At 38.3% G+C, this 23256-nt stretch overlaps 1 protein-coding gene across 2 annotated transcripts in view; it reads right to left on the reverse strand.

Moving 5' to 3' along the window:
• The window catches only part of cdin1 (CDAN1 interacting nuclease 1), a 57191-nt gene that overhangs the window by 22501 nt on the left and 11434 nt on the right, over positions 1-23256 (reverse strand). The window contains exons 3-6 of one of the 2 annotated variants that reach the window (XM_016237400.1): positions 9930-9975; positions 8729-8793; positions 5308-5368; positions 1089-1161 (exon numbers count right to left, since the gene is read on the reverse strand). In XM_016237400.1, coding sequence (XP_016092886.1) covers positions 1089-1161; positions 5308-5368; positions 8729-8793; positions 9930-9975 — 245 coding nt within the window. Of the gene's footprint in view, positions 1-1088; positions 1162-5307; positions 5369-6885; positions 6949-8728; positions 8794-9929; positions 9976-23256 lie in introns of those variants that run through there. The other variant, XM_016237399.1, reaches the window with a different exon arrangement.

Consider the following 23256-nt stretch of genomic DNA (forward strand, 5'->3'; position numbering starts at 1 on the left):
TGTGTGTGTGTGTGTGTGTGTGTGTGTGTGTGTGTGTGTGTGTGTGTGTGTGTGTGTGAGTGAGTGAGTGAGTGAGTGAGTGAGTGAGTGAGTGAGTGAGTGAGTGAGTGTGTGAGTGTGTATATAGAGGAAGATGGCGGAAGCTGTGTGGGTCTGTATGCACTGAATGCTTAAAGGACAAGCGTCGTCCACTTCTACTGACATCCAGCCGCTAAAAACTACAGAAACACACTGACCACACACACACTCTCTCTCTCTCTCACACACACAGACAAACACACAAACACACAAACACACTCACTCCCTCCCACACACACAGAGACACACACACACACTCTCACACACACACACTCTCACTCACTCACACACACACACACACACACAGACACACTCAGACAGACACACTCACAGACAGACACTCACTCACACACACACACAGACACTCACTCACACACACACACAACACACTCACTCACACAGACACACACACACACTCCCTCACTCACACACACACACACTCACAGGCAGACACTCACTCACTCACTCACACACTCACACAGACACAGACACAGACACAGACACAGACACAGACACAGACTCACATAAACAAAATAATCTTTTGCTTGCTAAATAGTTTGTTGGAAATGTGTGATAAAGAAACATCTTATTTGCTCAATTTACACACAAATGACTAGCCTATTATTTTGGCAATCACAACAATAAGCATCACATATTGATATGGGCTAAAATGTCTATATTGGTGCTCAAAGACACACCACTCCACACACACTGAAACATATAAAGATATATTTTCTCCTGTATATGCGATGCTGGATGCTGATGAACCAATAATGAAATTCTGCATGATATAGATAAATGTCTCCTGTTTGAACAAGTAATAATAATAATAATAATAATAGATGAGCACGGTCATAAACTTGGTGTAGGGATTACTTTGAAGCAGTTTTCACTCAGAAATTGCTAGTAAATTTCACAAATGGTAACACACTGAATTAAAAATGAAATTTTAAAGTAGAAAAACTGAAAGAGCCTGTCTGTCTCATTAAGAAATAAACTCCTCTACTCACGGACTGAAGCCGCGCGCTCCTCCAGAAAACACTCCACGATCAGACGCGCCAGGAGAGCCGGAGACAGGTCCACCTGACAGAGACACACAGAGACCTGCATTCACTGATCATCAATACTCAGTGTGTAATCGATTGATCCGATGCGGCACACATCCAGTACACACTTGGGGCTCAATTACTCCACCGACGTCTTCATCCGCATCCAACAACACCATCATTTTAAATGAATGGAATGAGTTTATATTCAATTCACTCACTTTAATAATTTCAGTCACTTTAAAAAGCACATCAGTTTTATGTGTCGTATATTTTAACATCATTCCACAGCATAACAGCTGACAAAAATCAAATTTGAAAGATATTTAATAATGCACCCCTGCAGTGAAAAAGTGCATCTGCTGTTGTCTCTCGCATCAAAATCCAGCCACATATGTGTTTAGAGCTGTTTAAACACTGCTTGATCTGTGCAGATTTCTCTCCTGATTCACACCAGAACACTGACTCACTGGAGGAAGAGTTATTATGGATTATAGACTCGTATTTTAGTTAAAAACGTCTTAATGCTGGATGAGTTTCAGCTTTTGTCTTCTCCAGATGTTAACTGATGGACTGGAGTGCTGTGGATTACTTGTGGATTATTCTGATGTTTTTATCAGCTGTTTGGACTCTCATTCTGACGGCACCCATTCACTGCAGAGCATCCATTGCTGAGACACTGATGCAGTGCTACATTTCTACAAACCTGATGAAGAAACACACTCATCCTAATCTTGGATGGTCTGAGGGTGAGCACCTTTTCAGTTGTGACTGAACTATTGCTTTAAAGGGTTAGTTCACCCAAAAATGGGTGAACCTCATCCTAGGTCTTTCAAGCTGTTTAATGGCACTCAGCAGGTGTTGCATGCATCAGTCCAAAATCAGTTAAATAAAAAGTGCACATCCATAAAAAAAAGTGTCTCACACGGCTCCGGGGGGTGAACAAAGGCCTTCTGTAGCGAATCGATGTGTTTTTGTAAGAAAAATATCCATATTCAAAACTTAATCACTTTAATCTAGCTTGCACCAGCAGTTGTACACGGAAGCAGCTCCGGGCGGATGAGGTATGAGGTCAGCATTACGCATGCGCCGGTGAGTCTCGTGAAAACCAGAGTTTGTTAACAGGAGCAAAGGATGCAAAGTTTCCTTACTTTAGCAAAAGAAAACCAGTGTCCTCTTGGCTTATATCGAAGTCCTCCGACAAGGCCTTTGTTCACCCCCCGGAGCCGTGTGAGACACTTTTTTTATGGATGGGTGCTTTTTATTTGACTTCTTTTGGACTGATGCATGCAACACCCGCTGAGTGCCATGAAACCGCTTTAAAGATCAAAGACAATGTTTAATATAACTCCGACTGGATTCATCCGAAAGAAGAAAGTCATATACACCTAGGATGCCTTGAGGGTGAGTAAATAACAGCCCAATTTTAATTTTTGGGTGAACTAACCCTTTAAGTTTAAAGTAACCCATAGGTAGACTGACTGTTGCTGATGCTGGTTGTGCATGGTGTTTAGTGTGTGAGGTCACTACAGCAGTTACACAGAAACAGAAGTCATCATTAGACGGTGTGAACGCTCCTGCGCTGCAGCCCGAGGTTTCTGTCTCTCTGAAGCTCACAGACTCACGATCACGAGTAACGCGGCTGGATGAGGAGAACACGGCAAGCGCACACAGCTGACACTGAATAATGACGTCTACCTGATTCAGGTGCTCCTTCTCATCGTTTTCAGATTAATCGTGAGCGGATCTCTCATCTGAAACGTGTGAGTAACGTTCATGAAGCTCCAATCACATTCATCACTCTTTAATCAGGTTAAATAACAGACACTGGACTGGATTCACTGCTGTTTGTGTCGAGCGATGGGCTCCAATTCTCATGGTTTTATGGTGCAGCTCAGTTGGAGATATATATTGTGCCATAAAGCGCTATGACTGTAGCAATTAGCGGCGAGCGGAGCGGCATGAGAGCACAGTGTAAATGTGAAGCAGAGCATTAAACTGAGTCATGAGACACTTATGAGGAAGAGCGCTCAGATCCTTCATCAACAAACTGTACATCAGTTCAGCTGATCACAATCACTGCAGAGCTCTGGAGGCATTATCATGCAACACAAAAGCACACAACATCATCAAACAAACCGTTCCTGCAACCCTCACACATTACAAACAAATACTTTACTCACAACACATAATATGTGGAATCATCTCATGAATAATCACAACAACAGTTGTTAAATGTATATCTTGACACTCTTTATTTAAGATCTGTCCTGTTGTTCATATCGGAGTGTTTCTGTGAGGCTCACTGGAAAAACTTTTACATCTGAAACTGCGCAATAGCACTTTATTGATATCACATTATAAGCCAAATCTCTCATATAATGCAATAATGAGATCTTACGGCTATTTAAAAGATGACAATACTTAAAAGCATACAAAGACCACTTATAAATATTAAGCCCACATTACTCCGTATTGTCACTTTCACAGAAAAATGTAATTTAATCAACTTAATGTCAAGATATGAGACTGTAAACTCATAATTACTATGGCAACTGTAATCCAAGGTGTTCATAGTGTTATAAATCATACTCTTAAAAACAGGCGAGCATTGTAACTGTTGTCACAATTATTCATGAAAAAAATATATTAAGTCTTTTTTTTCATAAGACAACATGAATGCATTACAATGCCTTAAAGGTGACTTTTCCAGGTTGTAAGGTTGCATCTACCAACCAAGGAAACGTAAACTGTGTGTGTGAATGAGAGCTTAGTTTAGTAACGTTACTCGCATGCTGTGACAGCCGCTTTCTGTGCGTGTGCTTCAGATGTGTGCGCTCAGAAAACCCTATATCAGAAGTTTAAACTCATATGGTTAAAAACGCATGATTTCAGCGAGATAAACACGATAATCAGAACCAAAACAGATGTTTTTAGCAGATACGAGCTGTAATGGCGCAGTTCTATTCTGGAAAAGGGGGCGGGGAGCAGCAGCTCATTTGCATTTAAAGAGACAGGCCCGAAAAACATCGTGTTTCTGCTTCCACTCAAAATAGGCATTTTCAAAATGATAGTATAAATGATCTGTGGAGAATTTTGAGCTGAAACTTCACAGACACATTCTGGGGACACCAGAGACTTACATTACATATTGTAAAAAGTGGCATAATATGTCACCTTTAAAATTAACTTATATAATGTATTATAAATACAGGTTTTTTATAAAGTGTCCCTTTTACTTTCACACTGTTTTGTACATGTTTAATTGAAACTGTAAACCTCTGTCGTGCAGCACTTTGTTTGCCAAAAAAATTAAAGAAATATTTAAGTTGTATTTGATCATATTTTAATGTTTCATGCATTCACTTAATTACCTCCGTTTTTGATCAATTAGAATTAAATCATACAACACAGAATCCAGCTAACAACAGACAACACAGAATTTCTGACTTAAATAAAAAAATTTAATAGGGCCCTATTATCATTAAAATGATTGTAAATTATTTAAAAAATTATTAAATCTAATGATTAGATATGCTTTTGATTAAAATTAAATTAAATTAAAAAATGTAATATAATTTTTTTTTATTTAAAATAAAATAAAATTGAATTATTTTATTTTATTTAAAATAAATAAAATGTAATTAAAAGTAATTAAATTAAATACAATAAAAATGTATATAATATAAAATAAAATATGCATTTGGGAGTAAATCGATGTCATGGTTCCTGCAGTAATGAATGGAGGCTGTATCATTATTTCTCATGAGATCTGAGAGTAAACGGCGCTCTCTGATGATGGCAGGAGTGTGAGCAGATCAGCCTGTAATGAGAGATCCAGCACTGACACAGGAATCACTCCAACACTTAATGAAGCTTCAGAAGTAAGAGAGAGCTTCAATATATAAACACCACACCTAAACAGAGATATTAACCACTGACCTCCGTGTCAATAACAGAGCGCAGACGCATTTATGAAAGTCACTTATGATAATGACACTCAACTATTTTTCCATGAAGAATAATTGCACCAAATCATTGGTTAATAGGCCCAACCATTAGCCCAATTTTTATAAGTACTAACAGACTGGGAACACTCCCAATGAATCTCTGAATCTTCTGGGTTAATTATGTTTGAGCAAAACTCTGCTGGAGAATAATAATAAAGCGTGTATTTCAGTACCTGGTTGGCGAGCTCCAGCAGAAGCGGGGCTGTAGGACGAGTCTGGGCTTCGCTGCGGTACCTTCATTACCACACACAACAACAACGAGAAGAGAGGACAGCAAGTCAGGACATGTCAGCGTCCCTGACGGATTCAGCCTCCACGGCTCCGAAAGCCAAAGCAGACGAGGCCCATCATTAACCTCAAACCACGAAGCCCTCACAGGTCCGCCGCGCTCGTAACGCAGCTTTCCTTCAGACACCAGCGTGTTTGTCAGAAGTCAGATCATCTGGTTTCATCTGATTTGGTTTTTGGGAGAATAACAGAGCTGTTTTTTTAAAGCTGATGTATCTACATCTCCAACAAGTGGCCATGACCTTAAAACCCTTCCTCTTCAATTAATCAAATTATTAGCAGACTTTAAAAAAAAGTTTAACTTAAGTTTAAAAGTAAAAAAAAATAACTATAGACTATTTATAGACTATAGAATATATATATATATATATATATATATATATATATATATACACTACCGCTCAAAAGTTTGAGATCAGGATGATTTTTTATGTTTTTTAATGCTTCTGCTCATCAAGGCTGCATTTATTTGATCAAAAATACAGGAAAAAATGTAATATTGTGAAATATTATGATGATGTAAAATAATGTGTTTCTATTTTAATATACATTAAAATATAATGTATTTCTCTGACGCGCAGCTGTATTTTCAGCATCATTCCTCCAGTCTTCAGCGTCACATGATCTTCAGAAATCAGTATAATATGCTGATTTATGATCAGTGTTAGAAACTGTTGCTGCTTCATATCGTTTTGAAAGCTGTGATACTTTTTTCAGGATTCTTTGATGAATAAAAAGTTAAAAAGAGCATTTATTTAAAATAGACATTTTTTCTAACAATATACAGTACCGTTCAAAAGACAGTAAGTTTTTATTCTTTCTTTTTTTGAAAGAAATTAAAACTTTTATTCAGCAAGGAGTTGTTAAATTGATAAGAAGTGATAGCAAAGATTTATATGGTTAAAAAAGCTTTCTATTTTGAATAAATGCTGTTCTTTTTAACTTTTAATTAATCAAAGAAACCTGAAAAAAGTATTGCAGTTTCCAAAAAAAATATTGATAATTCTAATAATAAATCTGCATATTACACTGATTTCTGAAGATCATGTGACACTGAAGACTGGAGGAATGATGCTGAAAATACAGCTGCGCATCACAGAAATACATTACAGTTTAACAGATATTGAAATAAAAACCATTATTTTATATTGTAATAACATTTTGCAAGATTAGTTTTTTTCTGTATTTTTGATCAAATATTTGAAACATACAGGAACAGGTGCACACAAAGCTTTGTTTCATTGTCAACTGGTTTATTGAATAATTGTTGACAGTGATTTTATGGGTTTGGTGTATTGTGTATAAGCTGTATTCTCATGAAGACAAATATTGATGAGAATATTCAGGAGCAGATGTGTCTGAACACCTGACTGGATCATTGCATGTTTAAGATTGTTAAACTTTTGAAGATGTATTTCAGGAGCCGATGCATGTGATGTTGTCGGGCTGGAGATGTTTCTTACCTCTGATAATATGCTTTGAGCACGTCAGGAGCGTGATGCCTCACCATGCTGCGCTTCATCCGCTTCTGAAACAAACACACCGGAGCAGGAACTGAAACCAATGAAACTTATATATGCAACCTGAACTAAACTAAACTGGATGAGGATCAAATGATATTACAGAGGTTTATGTGTTTCTAACTTGAGACACTGATCTGGAATCAGACTAGCTGTTTTGAACTCAGTGGTTTAATAATGTGAACTGATTCATGACATGAATCAAATGGTATTTTGAATCGAGTCCACTAAGTTACAAAAACAGGGATTAATAAAATAACCAGTTTTGTTTACACTACCATCGAAACTCCTTTTAATCAAGGACACATTATATATTATTTCACTGTTTCTCACTGTGTGTGTGGGAGCGTTCGCTCTGGCTCTGAGGGGTCAGGTGGCCCTGCGCTTTCATTTCCTCTTCTACTAAACTACATCCGCTCCAGCTTTCCTTTCTAATGCGATTCAGCGGAGGATAGCGAGAGTGGCGCTTAAAAACAACTTATTTAAAAACTACAAAAGTAATTCTGCGAGACACAGCGAGTGAGTGACGGCTGTCGGCCGGATGATGAATGGCTCTGTTTTGTGCCTCTGCAGTCGTCTGCCACCGCAGCAGCGGCCATCGATCTTCATCGGCTGTCAGACGCCCAAAGCAGCCGCGACAGCGCGAGTCAGCAAACATTTAGCACACCGAGCCGCGCTGCACCGGGAAATTATTACTGTCAGAATAATAATGGTTTAGCATAATTTATTACAGGTCCGGCAAATAAGCAGCGGCTCGATGTTATTAGACAGATGGAGTTGGCAGAGGTCCACCGAGACTCAGGCGCGAGAGAGTGTGTGTGTGTGCGCGAGAGAAAGTGTGTGTGTGAGTGAGCGAGTGTGTCTGTGTGTGTGTGTGTGCGCTTGTGTGTGTGTGTGTGTGCGTGAGAGAGAGAGTGTGTGTGTGGTGTGTGTGTGGTGTGTGTGTGCTTGTGTGTGTGTGTGTGCGCGCGTGCGTGTGTGTGTGCGCGAGTGAGTGAGTGTGTTTCATATCGTTTTGAAAGCTGTGATACTTTTTTCAGGATTCTTTGATGAATAAAAAGTTAAAAAGAGCATTTATTTAAAATAGACATTTTTTCTAACAATATACAGTACCGTTCAAAAGTCAGTAAGTTTTTATTCTTTCTTTTTTTGAAAGAAATTAAAACTTTTATTCAGCAAGGAGTTGTTAAATTGATAAGAAGTGATAGCAAAGATTTATATGGTTAAAAAAGCTTTCTATTTTGAATAAATGCTGTTCTTTTTAACTTTTAATTAATCAAAGAAACCTGAAAAAAGTATTGCAGTTTCCAAAAAAAATATTGATAATTCTAATAATAAATCTGCATATTACACTGATTTCTGAAGATCATGTGACACTGAAGACTGGAGGAATGATGCTGAAAATACAGCTGCGCATCACAGAAATACATTACAGTTTAACAGATATTGAAATAAAAACCATTATTTTATATTGTAATAACATTTTGCAAGATTAGTTTTTTTCTGTATTTTTGATCAAATATTTGAAACATACAGGAACAGGTGCACACAAAGCTTTGTTTCATTGTCAACTGGTTTATTGAATAATTGTTGACAGTGATTTTATGGGTTTGGTGTATTGTGTATAAGCTGTATTCTCATGAAGACAAATATTGATGAGAATATTCAGGAGCAGATGTGTCTGAACACCTGACTGGATCATTGCATGTTTAAGATTGTTAAACTTTTGAAGATGTATTTCAGGAGCCGATGCATGTGATGTTGTCGGGCTGGAGATGTTTCTTACCTCTGATAATATGCTTTGAGCACGTCAGGAGCGTGATGCCTCACCATGCTGCGCTTCATCCGCTTCTGAAACAAACACACCGGAGCAGGAACTGAAACCAATGAAACTTATATATGCAACCTGAACTAAACTAAACTGGATGAGGATCAAATGATATTACAGAGGTTTATGTGTTTCTAACTTGAGACACTGATCTGGAATCAGACTAGCTGTTTTGAACTCAGTGGTTTAATAATGTGAACTGATTCATGACATGAATCAAATGGTATTTTGAATCGAGTCCACTAAGTTACAAAAACAGGGATTAATAAAATAACCAGTTTTGTTTACACTACCATCGAAACTCCTTTTAATCAAGGACACATTATATATTATTTCACTGTTTCTCACTGTGTGTGTGGGAGCGTTCGCTCTGGCTCTGAGGGGTCAGATGGCCCTGCGCTTTCATTTCCTCTTCTACTAAACTACATCCGCTCCAGCTTTCCTTTCTAATGCGATTCAGCGGAGGACAGCGAGAGCGGCGCTTAAAAACAACTTATTTAAAAACTACAAAAGTAATTCTGCGAGACACAGCGAGTGAGTGACGGCTGTCGGCCGGATGATGAATGGCTCTGTTTTGTGCCTCTGCAGTCGTCTGCCACCGCAGCAGCGGCCATCGATCTTCATCGGCTGTCAGACGCCCAAAGCAGCCGCGACAGCGCGAGTCAGCAAACATTTAGCACACCGAGCCGCGCTGCACCGGGAAATTATTACTGTCAGAATAATAATGGTTTAGCATAATTTATTACAGGTCCGGCAAATAAGCAGCGGCTCGATGTTATTAGACAGATGGAGTTGGCAGAGGTCCACCGAGACTCAGGCGCGAGAGAGTGTGTGTGTGTGCGCGAGAGAAAGTGTGTGTGTGAGTGAGCGAGTGTGTCTGTGTGTGTGTGTGTGGTGTGTGTGTACGCGTGCGTGTGTGTGTGTGCGCGCGAGTGAGTGTGTGTGTATGTGTGTGTGCGCGAGTGAGTGTGTGTGTGTGTGTGTGTGTGTGCGCGAGTGAGTGAGTGTGTGTGTGTGTGTGTGTGTGTGTGTGCGTGTCGGGCGAGGGGAATCCTCCAAACCAATCAGAGAGTTGGCAGTTCAATTACACAGAAATAAGGGGACATTCATCATTCAATTAGGCAGCTGTCAGGCCGCACAAAGGAAGAAAACTTCTAACCTGGTACTCCTGGGAGAAGATGCTCAGAAGAGTGGACGGAGGAAGACTGGAACAAATAAAAGAAGGACAAAGTTAATTACCAGAGAGCATTGCATGCAGACAAAGAGAGAAGAGTGCTTCAAAGCCGGCCTGTAATCTTCAGGAACACGGAAACTAGTGTGGCAAAGCTGTTCCAGATGATTGGTGCGAGACGCAGGCTTCCGGAGAAACCGCAGGAATATAGTGTGGAATGAGTGAGTATCTGTTGTGTCACACCTATAGACCTCAAGATCTCACTCACAAAAGCACAAGACATCCGAGTCGCTCATGCAGAACCTCATCAACACCATCTGATGCTCAAAATGTACACTTTATTCTTCATTCCTGAATAGTTCATTTTAAATGGTTCTTTATAATATGTACTGAACAGTATGTTGTAATATCTAAATAAATAAATTAATATATATTTAAAATAATGTTTTCTATTTTAATAATGGATTTCTGAAGGATCGTGCGACACTTAAGTCTGGAGTAATGGCTGATGAAAATTCAGCTTTATGTCACAGAAATAAATGATATTTTAAAGTAAATTAAAATAGAAAACCAATTTTAAATTGTGAAAATATTTCACAATATTACATAGTATTTTTGATCAAATAAATGCAGCCTTGATGAGCATTAGAGACTTCTTTCAAAAACATATATATATATGCACACACAAACACACAACTACAAAATACTGTATTTGGTTTGTAGTATATTTGTAATAGTTCAAGTTCAGTTATTTCTAGAGCACGTTTAAAGACAGGGCCAACTAAAGTGCTGCACAACAAACAATGAAATACAATAAAGAGAGAAAAACCATAAACAAGGATACTATAATGGAGTATAAACGTAACAGGCTCTTATATATAGGAATAAATATACAAGTATAACAGTGAAAAAAATATTTTACACACACATACACACATATATATGTGTGTGTGTGTGTGTGTGTGTGTGTGAGAGTATGTGTGTGTGTGCACGTGTGTGTGAGAGTGTGTGTGTGTGCACGTGTGTGTGAGAGTGTGTGTGTGTGCACGTGTGTGTGAGAGTGTGTGTGTGTGCACGTGTGTGTGAGAGTGTGTGTGTGTGCACGTGTGTGTGAGAGTGTGTGTGTGTGCACGTGTGTGTGAGAGAGAGTGTGTGTGTGTGTGTGTGTGTGTGTAACAGTCCAGATTGGGGGAATTGTACTGTTTAATATATATTTTTATGTAAATATATATTTTTTTTTTTCATTGAAAAAAGTATAGATTTTTGTTTGTATTTGCTGTCAATTATAGTTCTTAGAAAGAAAATCGGTATCGGCAGGTCACACGTAAAAAAATAAATAATAATAATAATAATAATAAATAATAAAATAAAATAATTGTTAAGTGTGTAATAAAGTTCAGCACTATATTTACAGTGAGTGGAAATTTGTCATTCATATTATTGATTTTTAAAAACTATGTGCTGAATATTCCATTATCAGCTTGTTTTCCCACCTTATAGTTAATAATATGGTTTAGTATCAAAATTTAGAAAGTGTCACATGACTTCTGAGCGCTTTTCCACTGCAAATCTGTCCGTGCGATATATACAAACTGTATACAAATTGTATATATTCAAATACAAACAAGCACCACCTCGATTCATCTGTTCAGTGAAAAGCAGCACAGAGAAGTGTCGGCAGCACTTCAGGATTTCAAAAATATTGATATTCAACGCCACCGGCGAAACTGCCACAACATTTGGGGCATGAAATATGAACAGGAGTATGTAAAATAATTTATTTTTAATCACAGCCAAAGTATCAACTGAAGCCCTGCTGTCTGAGAACCATTAATAATAATAATAATAATAATAATAAATCATTTCCAAGACAGAAGTATACTACTATTTGTATACAACTGCAACCGTAAATTTAAAAAAACTGCAACACTGTAAAAAAAAAAAAAAAAATTTTGCGATGTACTTTTTTTTTTTTTTAACTGAAGAACAAAAAACATTCAGCTGACAAGTTTTATGTTTCTACTCCAATTTGTTGTTGAAATATAACAATTTAAATTGTGGCTGTCATAAAGACTTATTTTATTCAAACGTGCATCATTTAAGACATCTCTAACAAGTCAAGTAAAAATATAATGAATATATAATATAGTGTGAATAATCAGCAAAATGTTTCGAAGCTGTTGTGAATGACGCTACAAAGTAACATACCTTTGTTTACTTCTGTGTGTTGCTCGGCAACTACTTTGTAGCAACCACAACTGTTTCTGAGGAGCTACATTGTTTGGTGGAAGAATACTGTTTATTAATATCTTTACACTTTATTTGCTCTGTTTTATTTTGTGAAACCTTACTACGTATATGTGAATAACCGTTTTATAAAAGCAATAAGCCCCAAGAAGCCGTGGTTTACAGTGAATTTATAAATATAATAAAAAATATAAATATAAATTCACTGTAAACCACGGCTTCACGGGGGTTACTGCTTTAATGGCCAACAGAAAGTCCTGATATGCGGCGCGGTTCACGCCTGCGGTTGACTGAATCTCAAGTGAGAGAAAGTGAGAGGAATCAGAATCCCAAAGTGTTGAGTGTGTTTTGGCAGCATGAAGATCAGAGAACATTCCAGTCACGAGCGACCGGCTAAATAACAGCCATTAGGTGAACACATCGACACCGGGCCTTGACCAGCGCACTCACACATCTGTTAGGCTTCAGATGGATTACTCCATATAATGATCGTGATTAGGCCCTAATTGCTAAATCTTTAGCCTGTTGAGTTAAAAGGAGGTAAACTGCCCTTAATATCTGTGAAAACAGATCTGTGTCAAACAATGGGCCGGACTTAGAATTATGGGCTTGTTTAGACTCAGCGTTTAAGGTCTGAAAGGCTTTCCCACGAGTACATACATCATCAGATGAAAAAGAGCTTCGAGAGGCTGAATCACGATCAACACTCCTGAAAGAGTCTCTTCTGCTCAGCAAGGCTGCATTCACTTGATGAAAAATACCTTAAAAACACTGAAATATTATTACGGTGTAAAACAGCTGTGTTCTGTGTGAATCTCTGTTAAGCTGTAATGTATGTCTGTGATGCGCAGCTGTATTTTCAGCATCATTCCTCCAGTCTTCAGTGTCACATGATCTTCAGAAATCATGATAATATGCTGATCTGCTGCTCGAGAAACATTTCTGATTATTAGCAATGCTGAAAACAGTGGAAAACATGTAACTATCTTCTGTAGCCTCTGAAGGGCAGCACTAAATTAAAAAATATGATATTTAGGCAAAATAAGAAATAGGTACACATCTCCATACTGTTCAAAAGTTAAGAGTTCAAAAGGCACTTAATGCATGGTGTCTCCTTCTGGAGCATCAGCGAGCGTCTGAAGCTTCTGTAATAGCTGCATACGAGTCCCTCAGTTGTCCTCGGTGTGAAAACATGGATCTCAGAATCATACAGTCATTGCTGGAAAGGGTTCAAATACACAGAAATGCTGGAAACCCAAAGAATTAGTGGGAGCTGGGGATTTTTCTGAAGAACAGCAGCAGTTTAACTGTTCAGGACAAACAAGGGACTCATGAACAACTATCACTAAACACAAAAACACAGCTGTGGATCATTCAGCTAACAACACAGTATTAAGAATCATGGATGTAAACTTTTGAACGGGGTCACTTTTATAAATTCAACTATTATTTTCTAGGGATGTTGCATCCCTAGAAAATAATAGTTGAATTAATAAAAGTGACCCCGTTCAAAAGTTGATGAACCGCAAGCAAATATGTGACGATTCAAATTGGTTGAGATGCCAAACAAATCGCAATACAATTGGAGTAGGAGTTTATATGAATGTATCTCTGAGGGGAACAATGTCTTTAGAAAAGTTTACGTGGTATTTTCTTTTCATCTTGTCTCTGAACGATGCATATTAAAGTAGTGTTCATAAGCAGCTCTGCTTTGTTTACAGCGGTAACCAAGGAAACACTGTATCGCTGCTGTTCATAAGCGCAGCTCTGCTTTGTTTACAGCGGTAACCAAGGAAACACTGTATCATTGCTGTTCATAAGCAGCTCTGCTTTGTTTACAGCGGTAACCAAGGAAACACTGTATCATTGCTGTTCATGAGCACAGCGCTGCTTTGTTTACAGCAGTAACCAAGGAAACACTGTAGCATTGCTGTTCATAAGGGCAGCACTGCTTTGTTTACAGCAGTAACCAAGGAAACACTGTATCACTGCTGTTCATAAGGGCAGCACTGCTTTGTTTACAGCGGTAACCAAGGAAACACTGTATCATTGCTGTTCATAAGCGCAGCTCTGCTTTGTTTACAGCGGTAACCAAAGAAACACTATCACTGCTGTTCATAAGCAGCTCTGCTTTGTTTACAGCGGTAACCAAGGAAACACTGTATCATTGCTGTTCATAAGCGCAGCTCTGCTTTGTTTAGAGCGGTAACCAAGGAAACACTGTATCGCTGCTGTTCATAAACAGCGCTGCTTTGTTTACAGCGGTAACCAAGGAAACACTGTATCATTGCTGTTCATAAGCAGCTCTGCTTTGTTTACAGCGGTAACCAAGGAAACACTGTATCATTGCTGTTCATGAGCGCCACCTGCTGGCAGAGATTGAATCTGCGTCTCATTCAGAGCTTCTGCTGTTTCCTTCAGATATGTTTTATACATAGTTTCACAAAACTAAAGTCAGACCACTCTGTATAATTTCGAAATTTGAAGCAAAAACGATCTAATTTAGATTAAAAACTGCTGGTGTTGCATGTATGCTGCATCTTCGTTTGGATGATGATTAAAATGCAGTGGATGCCTCTCATTTTAAATGGAAAGAGCACAGACAAAGCCTGAGTTTGTTTAAATGAAGAGATTTATTTTATTTGTGTCACTTATTTGATTTGGGGTTTGTTTTAAAATTTCAATTTAGTTTTGTTATATTTCAACTTCACAAAGAAACGTGCAGCAATAGCCTAACAAAAGGACACATTTTCATTTACTGTATAATTTGTCTTCAATCTCATTATGTTAAAAAAAAATCGTGAGAAAATCGAATCGTGAGTTGAGTGAATCATTACCTCTCTAATATGTAAACATCTTGTATGTGAAATATATTATTCAGGTCAGTACTAAATAAACAATAACATGCATTTTGTGTGATCCCTCTTATTTTGGTAAAATAATTAACATTTTGCAGATTCCGAGAGGGGGATGTAAACTTTTGACCTCAACTGTAAGATTAATGCTAAAGGAGTTTTGCATCTACCGGTGTACAGTACACAGAATACTGTATCCCACAATGCAATGTAATATAAATCGTAGAACAATCATGCAAGTAAAGGGAAGAGCTTCAGCAGAACCTCAAGCGTGCAAAGCTGGAGCTCACTTGCTTTCTCAATGCACCAAAGATTACAATTCCTCATGGAAAAACTCCTGGAAATTAAATGTTCAAAAGAAAAATGGAATACTTTCAGCTCTAAAATATTTCAGCTCTCTCTATATAATGTTTATTATATAATATTTAAGAAAGAACTGATCAAATGTAAATGCAAGGTAAGTTGCTTTGGATAAAAGTATCTGCCAAATACATTAATGTAAATTTAATGCATTTTATTTCAAGTTGCTTGATGCAAGAAACAATCTAAAGTAGTCTGTCTTTTTTTTTCTTACCTAAGACACAATAGCAGAAGCATTTTTGAAATCCTATAAAATGCACCTAAAATACAGAATCAAATCATTAATCTATTTATCAAGAGGAACTCACAGAACAGCCAAAAAAATATTCCACAATCCTCCTGAATTGAGGGAAAATCAAGGGAAACGTTTCAGCAGCGTTCAAATAAAGAGCATCATTAGAAGGTCATAAAGAGCGTACTGCTGATGGCCTCCAGCGCGTCATTCCCAACATGATAAAACAGAAGGTCTGGAAACACAAGAGCGCTTTGGGAATCAGCCGCTCTGGCCATAATTACCCTCCTGACAGCCGCGCATGATGCATTAATACGAGAACAGACTCCACACAGTCATCCGGATTCACTCCACAACTCAGCAGCCATTCAGAATGAAAGAGGAGAAATGAACATCAAAATCAAACCCCAAAACACTGGTTTATCAGGATCAAACCTCCACTTCTGTCAAAACGCACACCAAAATAAATAAGAAAATATAAGCATAACACCTTTTCCGCTTTCAGTTGGTTAATGTCTTTAATCATGGACTGAACCACTTCCAAGCGTGCCACTTTCACAAACTATTAATAATAAGAAATGGCAGCAATTAACCTAATGAATGCCACCTGGCTAATGGAGCGCCGGCACCGTCATATGTTCTGATAATAATGAGCGTTCGCCACAGATCCATACGTGGAGATCCCGTCACATCCGTCAGGGCGAAGCCTGTGCTCATTTTATTCCTAATGATTTTAAGGCCTTTGAGAAAAGCATTTCACATCCGAATTGCTCCTGACTGTCTGACAGGGTTAGCAGGAGTAAATGTAGTTTAATGTGCAAACTACAGTGAGTGAGCTTCATGACACGACTTCAGTAAACATCTGGAGACGGAAGCGCGAGTGAACAAATCTGCAGCGGCGGTCCGAGTGTGCAACGTCTGATAATCGCTTCTTACGAAGATTTTCCCCTTAAGTCAGTATTTATCACTAAAGCAAAAGCGCCTGTGTTTGTGCCTCATGCTCTACATATGCAAATTGGCCTAATTACACATGCAGATAAGTGCAAAGGAACATCTGCCTCGCCTCCTTCGACAGTCAGCTATGATGAATGTGACGTATCAACACAACAGCGCAGACAGAAACTCTCGTTACATCCAGAAGCAAACCTCTCTCTGCTGGAAGGGGAAAGTGTTCAAACGGTCTGAAGGTCTTGTGTGATGTGATAAAGCTAAAATTACACACAGCTAAAATAAATATTTGAATGTGGAGCCATAATCAACAGCATGAAGCAGCATCATCTCATGTTATGGTCATCAGATTATATTTGAGCTGAAGTGAGAGTGTCAGTCTGATCAGTCATTTCACAACGGAAATTAAATGGTTTATATTTTAATAATATTTGCGTTGAGGAAGTCTATGCTTGATTACTTTCTCTTTTTATTCGCAGCTTGAACTAAAATTCGTATCAAATGAATGAATCAATGTGACATCAGTGTAAGTTCGAAACTAAAGAACAGTCAAACCGATATTAAACAAATTTGATAAAATTCTGTTTGTATTTTCCCTACATTCCAAGTTTAATGTTTTAATTTTTATTTTTAATTCTTTAATTCAATTTTAATAACTGAAAAACATGCCTACTCAACTGAATTTATAACATTTTTTAAAAAAATCTAACAATTTCTTAGAATTCGTTAAAAATGTCTTTTTTTTTCAGATTTTTGTCATATGTGGTTTTTCTAGATTCTCTTTTATGGCTTAATAGAAATGTATTACCAAAAACAGTAGTACTCAAATGAATGTATAACAATTGAATTAATCTTTAAAAATGGAAATTCAACAATTCCTCTGTAGATCAACAATTACTCTAACAATCCTCTTTTCTGAACCTTAAAAATGGTGTCAGGCAGATTTCTAAACTCCCTAAAATGTCCTGTATTTGGCTTTTTTCCTCATTATATGTATATGTATATTGCTTTGACCGTTCTCTGTGGATCCTGCTTCACGCACGCCGTGATTGGTCGATCATGTAAAACGCCTGCACACTATTGGTCAACTAAATTTACTGTAACTCGATTAAACACTTTATAATAAGACTTGTTAACATTAATACATTAGCTATCATAAACTAACAATGAACAATACTTCTTATATGAATGTATAAATAAAAGTGAATGTTAATAATTTCTGCATAAACTAACATTTGTAGCCCATAGATGAATGATTCCTAATGCTTTAACTACAAGCCAATAAACCGAGTTTATGAATACTGTAGAAGAGAATCTGCACACAGAACATTCACAGAGAGTCATTTTTTAAATGAACACGAGATGTTCTCCAGCTGTCGGAGTGGTTTCTCGATAGTCACCTCAAACACAGACACGTATAACACAATCCCAGCGCTAATTATGATCGGCCGTGAAAGGTGGCACTCGTAGCGCTTTCTGTGACAGGACGTGTTAAAGTTATTTTGGTCTGGCCTCCAAGAGTCATTACTGCAGTTCTCCTGAAAACTGTCAGCAAAGCCTCCCTTACCCATCATGCACTGGGCATCGGCGCTCTAGCGAGGAAGCAGATTACGCTGACCAGCAGCCTCCTGCCTGGAGCAACGCTACTGACTGGAATATCTGAATGAAACCATTGCGTTTGTGCCATTCTGGCCAATTTGTTTCATTCCAGTACTGTAACTGATCGCAGTATGCAAACACACAACCTCAGGCCTCGCACGCATCTCGCACGCATCTCGCACGCATCTCGCTGATTGTAAATGAGCAGCACCGCTCATCACTGTCAGTTCCAAAACAGTGGACCAATCAGAATAGCCCGGAGGCAAGGCAAATGTTGCAAGCTTTTTTTTTTTTTTTGGCATTTTTCACCTTTATTATGATAGGACAGATCAGAGCTGACAGGAAGTGACGTGGGAGAGAGATCCTCGAGTCAGGATTCGAACTTGGGACGCCAGTAGCGCAATGGTGCTGTTTGTTGCAAGCTTTTATTTACGGTAGCAAGTTGGCATTGTTTTTGTTTTGGTTTATTGTTTATTGTTTTTGGTAGAGGTGGCATTCTGTGCTGTGCTTTTTAAAAAAAAACTTATTTCACACATTTTACACTTTTCATAATAACATAAGATGTCTTTAACCTGCATTTGTAACCCTTTTTTTTTTTTTTTAAACAGCTTGAGGGTTTAACTTATGCAAGTGAAGAAATTAAGATAAAAGTACTATAATTTTCCTACTATAAAGTAAAATAATCATTGTGAATATTAATTTTTCATTTACATTTATTTTGAAGTGCAGTTGTAACAATGGTAATGTCTTAGGGGTAATAATAATAATAATAATGCTTCCATTGTCCTCATTTGTAAGTCGCTTTGGATAAAAGTGTCTGCTAAATTACTAAATGTATATGTGAATGTAATAATAATAATAATAACTATTGTTAATAATAGTATTATTATATTCTAATGGTTTGGCTTCCTAAAGCATCAGTGTGAAAGTAATGTAGACTGAAACACTACATCGAAAACTAAAAAAGAGGCTTGAGTTCACTTTAAAGTTCAGCTACAAAGCAATGCAATGTCAGTGCAAAGGTTTTTTTTACTTTATTCAGCTCTGGACACTGAAAATGGGTCTGAACTCATCATATCGAACTCTGTGTGCACCTGATTGATGCACTTAACTTTCAGATGTAGAGAGAGAGAGACCAACCACTTTCCTGTGGGAAACACTGAAGGGACATTATTACCATGCTATAGAAACAGTGCACAAGGTTTTAGAATTTAATTCCGGTTCTCGCAAATCAAGGATGCTTTCAACATATCAGACTTGACACCCTGAAAATGCATTCTCGCTCTCAGCCTCCTCTTTGACAGGGCTGTTTTCCTCTGGTCTGACCACATAAACGCTGGCAGCTCTGTGATTACAGAGAGAAGCCACAGGCCTGAGCTGACAGATCCACTTCTGTTCACACAGAGAGAGGAGAGCACTGCACTCCAGATCTGACGTCACTGGACCAGCGTCTGAACACAGCACAGTCCGGGGAGCAGCGTCTTGGACATTTTGACTGTCTGAGCATCCGTTGCATCACTTCTCTTTTTTTTCCCTCTGTGATTTGGAACATGAGCATCTCAAGTTAAAATAACTAAATGTTTTAACACTGTGTTGTTGTTGCTCCACACTGAAATATAAATTTTTTTTTTTTAAATATTTTTGTTGAATAGTTGTTAGATCTCATATGACCTAACGTAAGGGCCTGCAATGACATGGTTTGGCCAGAGTGGCACTGTAGCACAAAACTGTAATCCAGCTTTCCTGCATGCAAACCAACTGGGCTGGGATAATAAATCGATGCATTTCCATTTGTGGATCGATTCTGAGATTTTCCGAATACATCGCGATTCTCACTGGAATTGATTCTAAAGTTAGTTTTTAACAGCAGATGGCGCTCTATGCTAGTTTTTAACTGCACACTTAAATGCTCACAAAGAAGAGCGCTTGTGCATTCAGTTGAGCCATGTAAGTGGTTAAACGTACTTGCGTTGAGATTAATGTAAACACAGCCCACTGTAAACACTCTTGTAATTAGGGCTGCACAATAAATCGAAATCGCGATTAGACAGAAGTTGCGATTGTTATGCGTATCTTTCAGTGAAGCACGGTTCTGTGATCAGTAGTAAATCTCCATTCGAAGGCCAGAGGGCGCTCTCGCGCAGAAAGTCCAAATACACCAAATATAAAATATCCAAATATAAAATCTCAGAATCGATGCAGAATCATTTCTCGATTTGCAATGCATCGATTTATTGTAGCAGCCCTGCAGTAGAGTGTGGGAAAGTTTTACAAAACTACAAACAAAAAAAGCGGTCGTGCAATATACTCAATGTTCTTTTTTGTTCTTCACTTAGAGGTAAAAATACGTTTTATATACATAAGCAGCGGTTTCCTGTTAGCAAACATACCAATGCTGATGAGAGAGGATTATTATTACTCTCAATAACGAAATAAATGCACAACAAAGATGACCGCATTGGAAACCAGCAGTTAAGAAAGCATCTGATCATAGCGATATGGATTTTTGCAGGAGCTCTGCAATCGGCACTTAAGTCACACCACATTTATTTATATAACATGTTATGCAATCCATTGCTTTAAAGCAAGCAACCAGCTTTTCATTATCATACATGAAAAACAATGTTGCTTTCAGTTAGAATTACAACTTGATTTTCTGCTTTAAAGCAGCTCTATATGTATATGTATAACTCAGTATTTTAACAAAATGCAAAAGCTGAATAATCAATTAAAGCCTACTGATTAAGCGGTGAATTGACTTGATTTAAGTGTATTGCCACATCAGCTTCACAGGCTATTTCATGGCAAACAAAGATTGTACATCAGAAAAACAATACAGTAATACACAATACAAAAATGAAATAAAGCAATTATAAAACAAAGTTTTGGACTAAGCCGTGGGGGAAAAAAAATCGGTGATTGGTCGATTAATCATTCTAATAATTGTTAGATTAATCGGATATCAAAATAATTGTTTGTTGCAGTCCTAAAGTACACTGTCCCAACTGGATCCAGTCAGATCCTGCAGTGCAACATTCCCAATATGCCAGTATAAGGTTCTATGAAATCGGTTTTATTTTTTTTCTCTCCAAATTCCATTTGTTCCATTTTAATTTTACTAGATTCATTTATTTTTTATTGACATTTTTTGAGATTCCATGTTAAATAAAATTCAGTTTTATTTTTTCTAGATTCATGATTTAAAAACAATTAATCAAAAACAGTGGTTATCAAATGAAGGCATTTTGAAACCCCAAATGAAGGGGTTTGTGATATACCTTAGAAAATAGTTTTTAATAATCTTATTATTACAGCTACTTTGAGAAGTGCATTATACTGTAAAATAGTAGTATATATACTATATAATATATATATATATATATATATATAGAGAGAGAGAGAGAGAGAGAGAGGGTTTTTTTTTTTGCTTTAAACCAATATTCTATTTTGACAGGTTATCAAGAAGTTCTGTGTGTATTTGACGATAGTTTTATTCCGTCAGCAGTTTGCTGTTCCAGTGTAGTCACCTGAACTAATCGCACAGTTGTTAAAGTCACTTCTGAGTCCTCAGGTAGTCTGCTTCTGAGTTCATGAAACAGCAGCCAAACCACACACAAGTGATGCTAAAGCAGTCAGACTCAGCAGGCCTGGTGAAACGAGGCTGGTTAACACACTCGGCCGCTGGATTAACAGGCATGTAATGGGAGGATAACGGGCAGATGAGCGATAAATAATCAATGAGGAGCGCTTCTGCGAGTGTGCCATCACAAACACACCGTCTGCAGCCAAGCAATCAGCATATCAATGGCACAGCGGCCTCCGCACGGATCGCGCTAGACAAACCCCAGATAACAGAGAAATTAACAAATGCTTGACATTTGCTCGACATCCATTATTCTGACACTTCTTCAGGATTTCAAAAGCCTGAGTGCATCCTTAATCAAAATTCATATTCCCCAAGCGAGCCACTGGCACCATATTGCAGCCCGCCTCAGCGCTGATGAAAACGACACATTAGGGCCCGTTTCAGACGCATTAAGGGCCTTGGCGTGTACAGATTCGAACCCGCCCAAACGGGGAGCATCTGCCCGATTCCTGCTCCCAACATCTCCCGTATTCCTCCTCATTCCGGCTCCGGAGACATATGCAAAATGGGTGGAACGGCATTTTAAAGAGGGCCGATCATTACACCCAAATTCATTCATGGGGTTGTACGGGGCCCGGCCGCGGCCCCTCTCAGGGGAGGAGTGACAGCGCCCCATATGATCCGGATGGCACTCTTAAGAGCGCTTCATTTCCAATTCTAATGCTGAGGAGTCAGAGGAAAGGCCGGGCCGATGTCACGCTCGCCAGCCGCCCATCACGGCCTGCGCCGCGCGGGATTTGCATGCGTCTCCATTGTGAGACGGGGAGACTGACAGCACTGTGTCCAATTCACACTCCCTTCAGAACAGCCAGAGCTCGGGCCGCGAGAGGCCTGGATGACAGATGACTCCAACATCTGTGTTACGGGAGCGTCCGGCAGACGCGTGACAGGAGGATACGCTGCTTAGATGCATACGCTTCAGACGCATATGAGGATTTATTCATATAAATGACGGCACAGATGTCATTTAATCACAATTAACTGCATATTAACATTTGTAATCAGAAATATATTCACATGTTGAACACCCAAAAAAAAGGGGGGGGGGGGGGGGGGTGTACGATTATAATAGTACTATTTTTGTCTATCATTTATTAAGGAGAACATTATTAATCTTCATGATTAATGGGTGCTGCCATCAGGTTGCTACATTTCTGATGTGATTTTAGCACATTGCTTTGGTTTCTGGGGTGTTCTGGCTGATGGTAAAAGATGCTTTAATTCTTTGTAATTTGTTGACTGTACTAAAGCATTAAAGGGGTCATAAGACGATGCTAAAAATAACATTATTTTGTGTATTTGGTGTAACGCAATGCATTTACACAGTTTAAGGTTCAAAAAACACATTTTCCACATACTGTACATTATTGTTTCTCCTCTATGCCCCGCCTTTCAGAAACGCGTTGATTTTTACAAAGCTCATCGGTC

This window comes from Sinocyclocheilus grahami, unplaced genomic scaffold (assembly GCF_001515645.1).
Source record: "Sinocyclocheilus grahami isolate Dianchi unplaced genomic scaffold, SAMN03320097.WGS_v1.1 scaffold513.1, whole genome shotgun sequence".
NCBI lineage: Eukaryota > Metazoa > Chordata > Actinopteri > Cypriniformes > Cyprinidae > Sinocyclocheilus > Sinocyclocheilus grahami.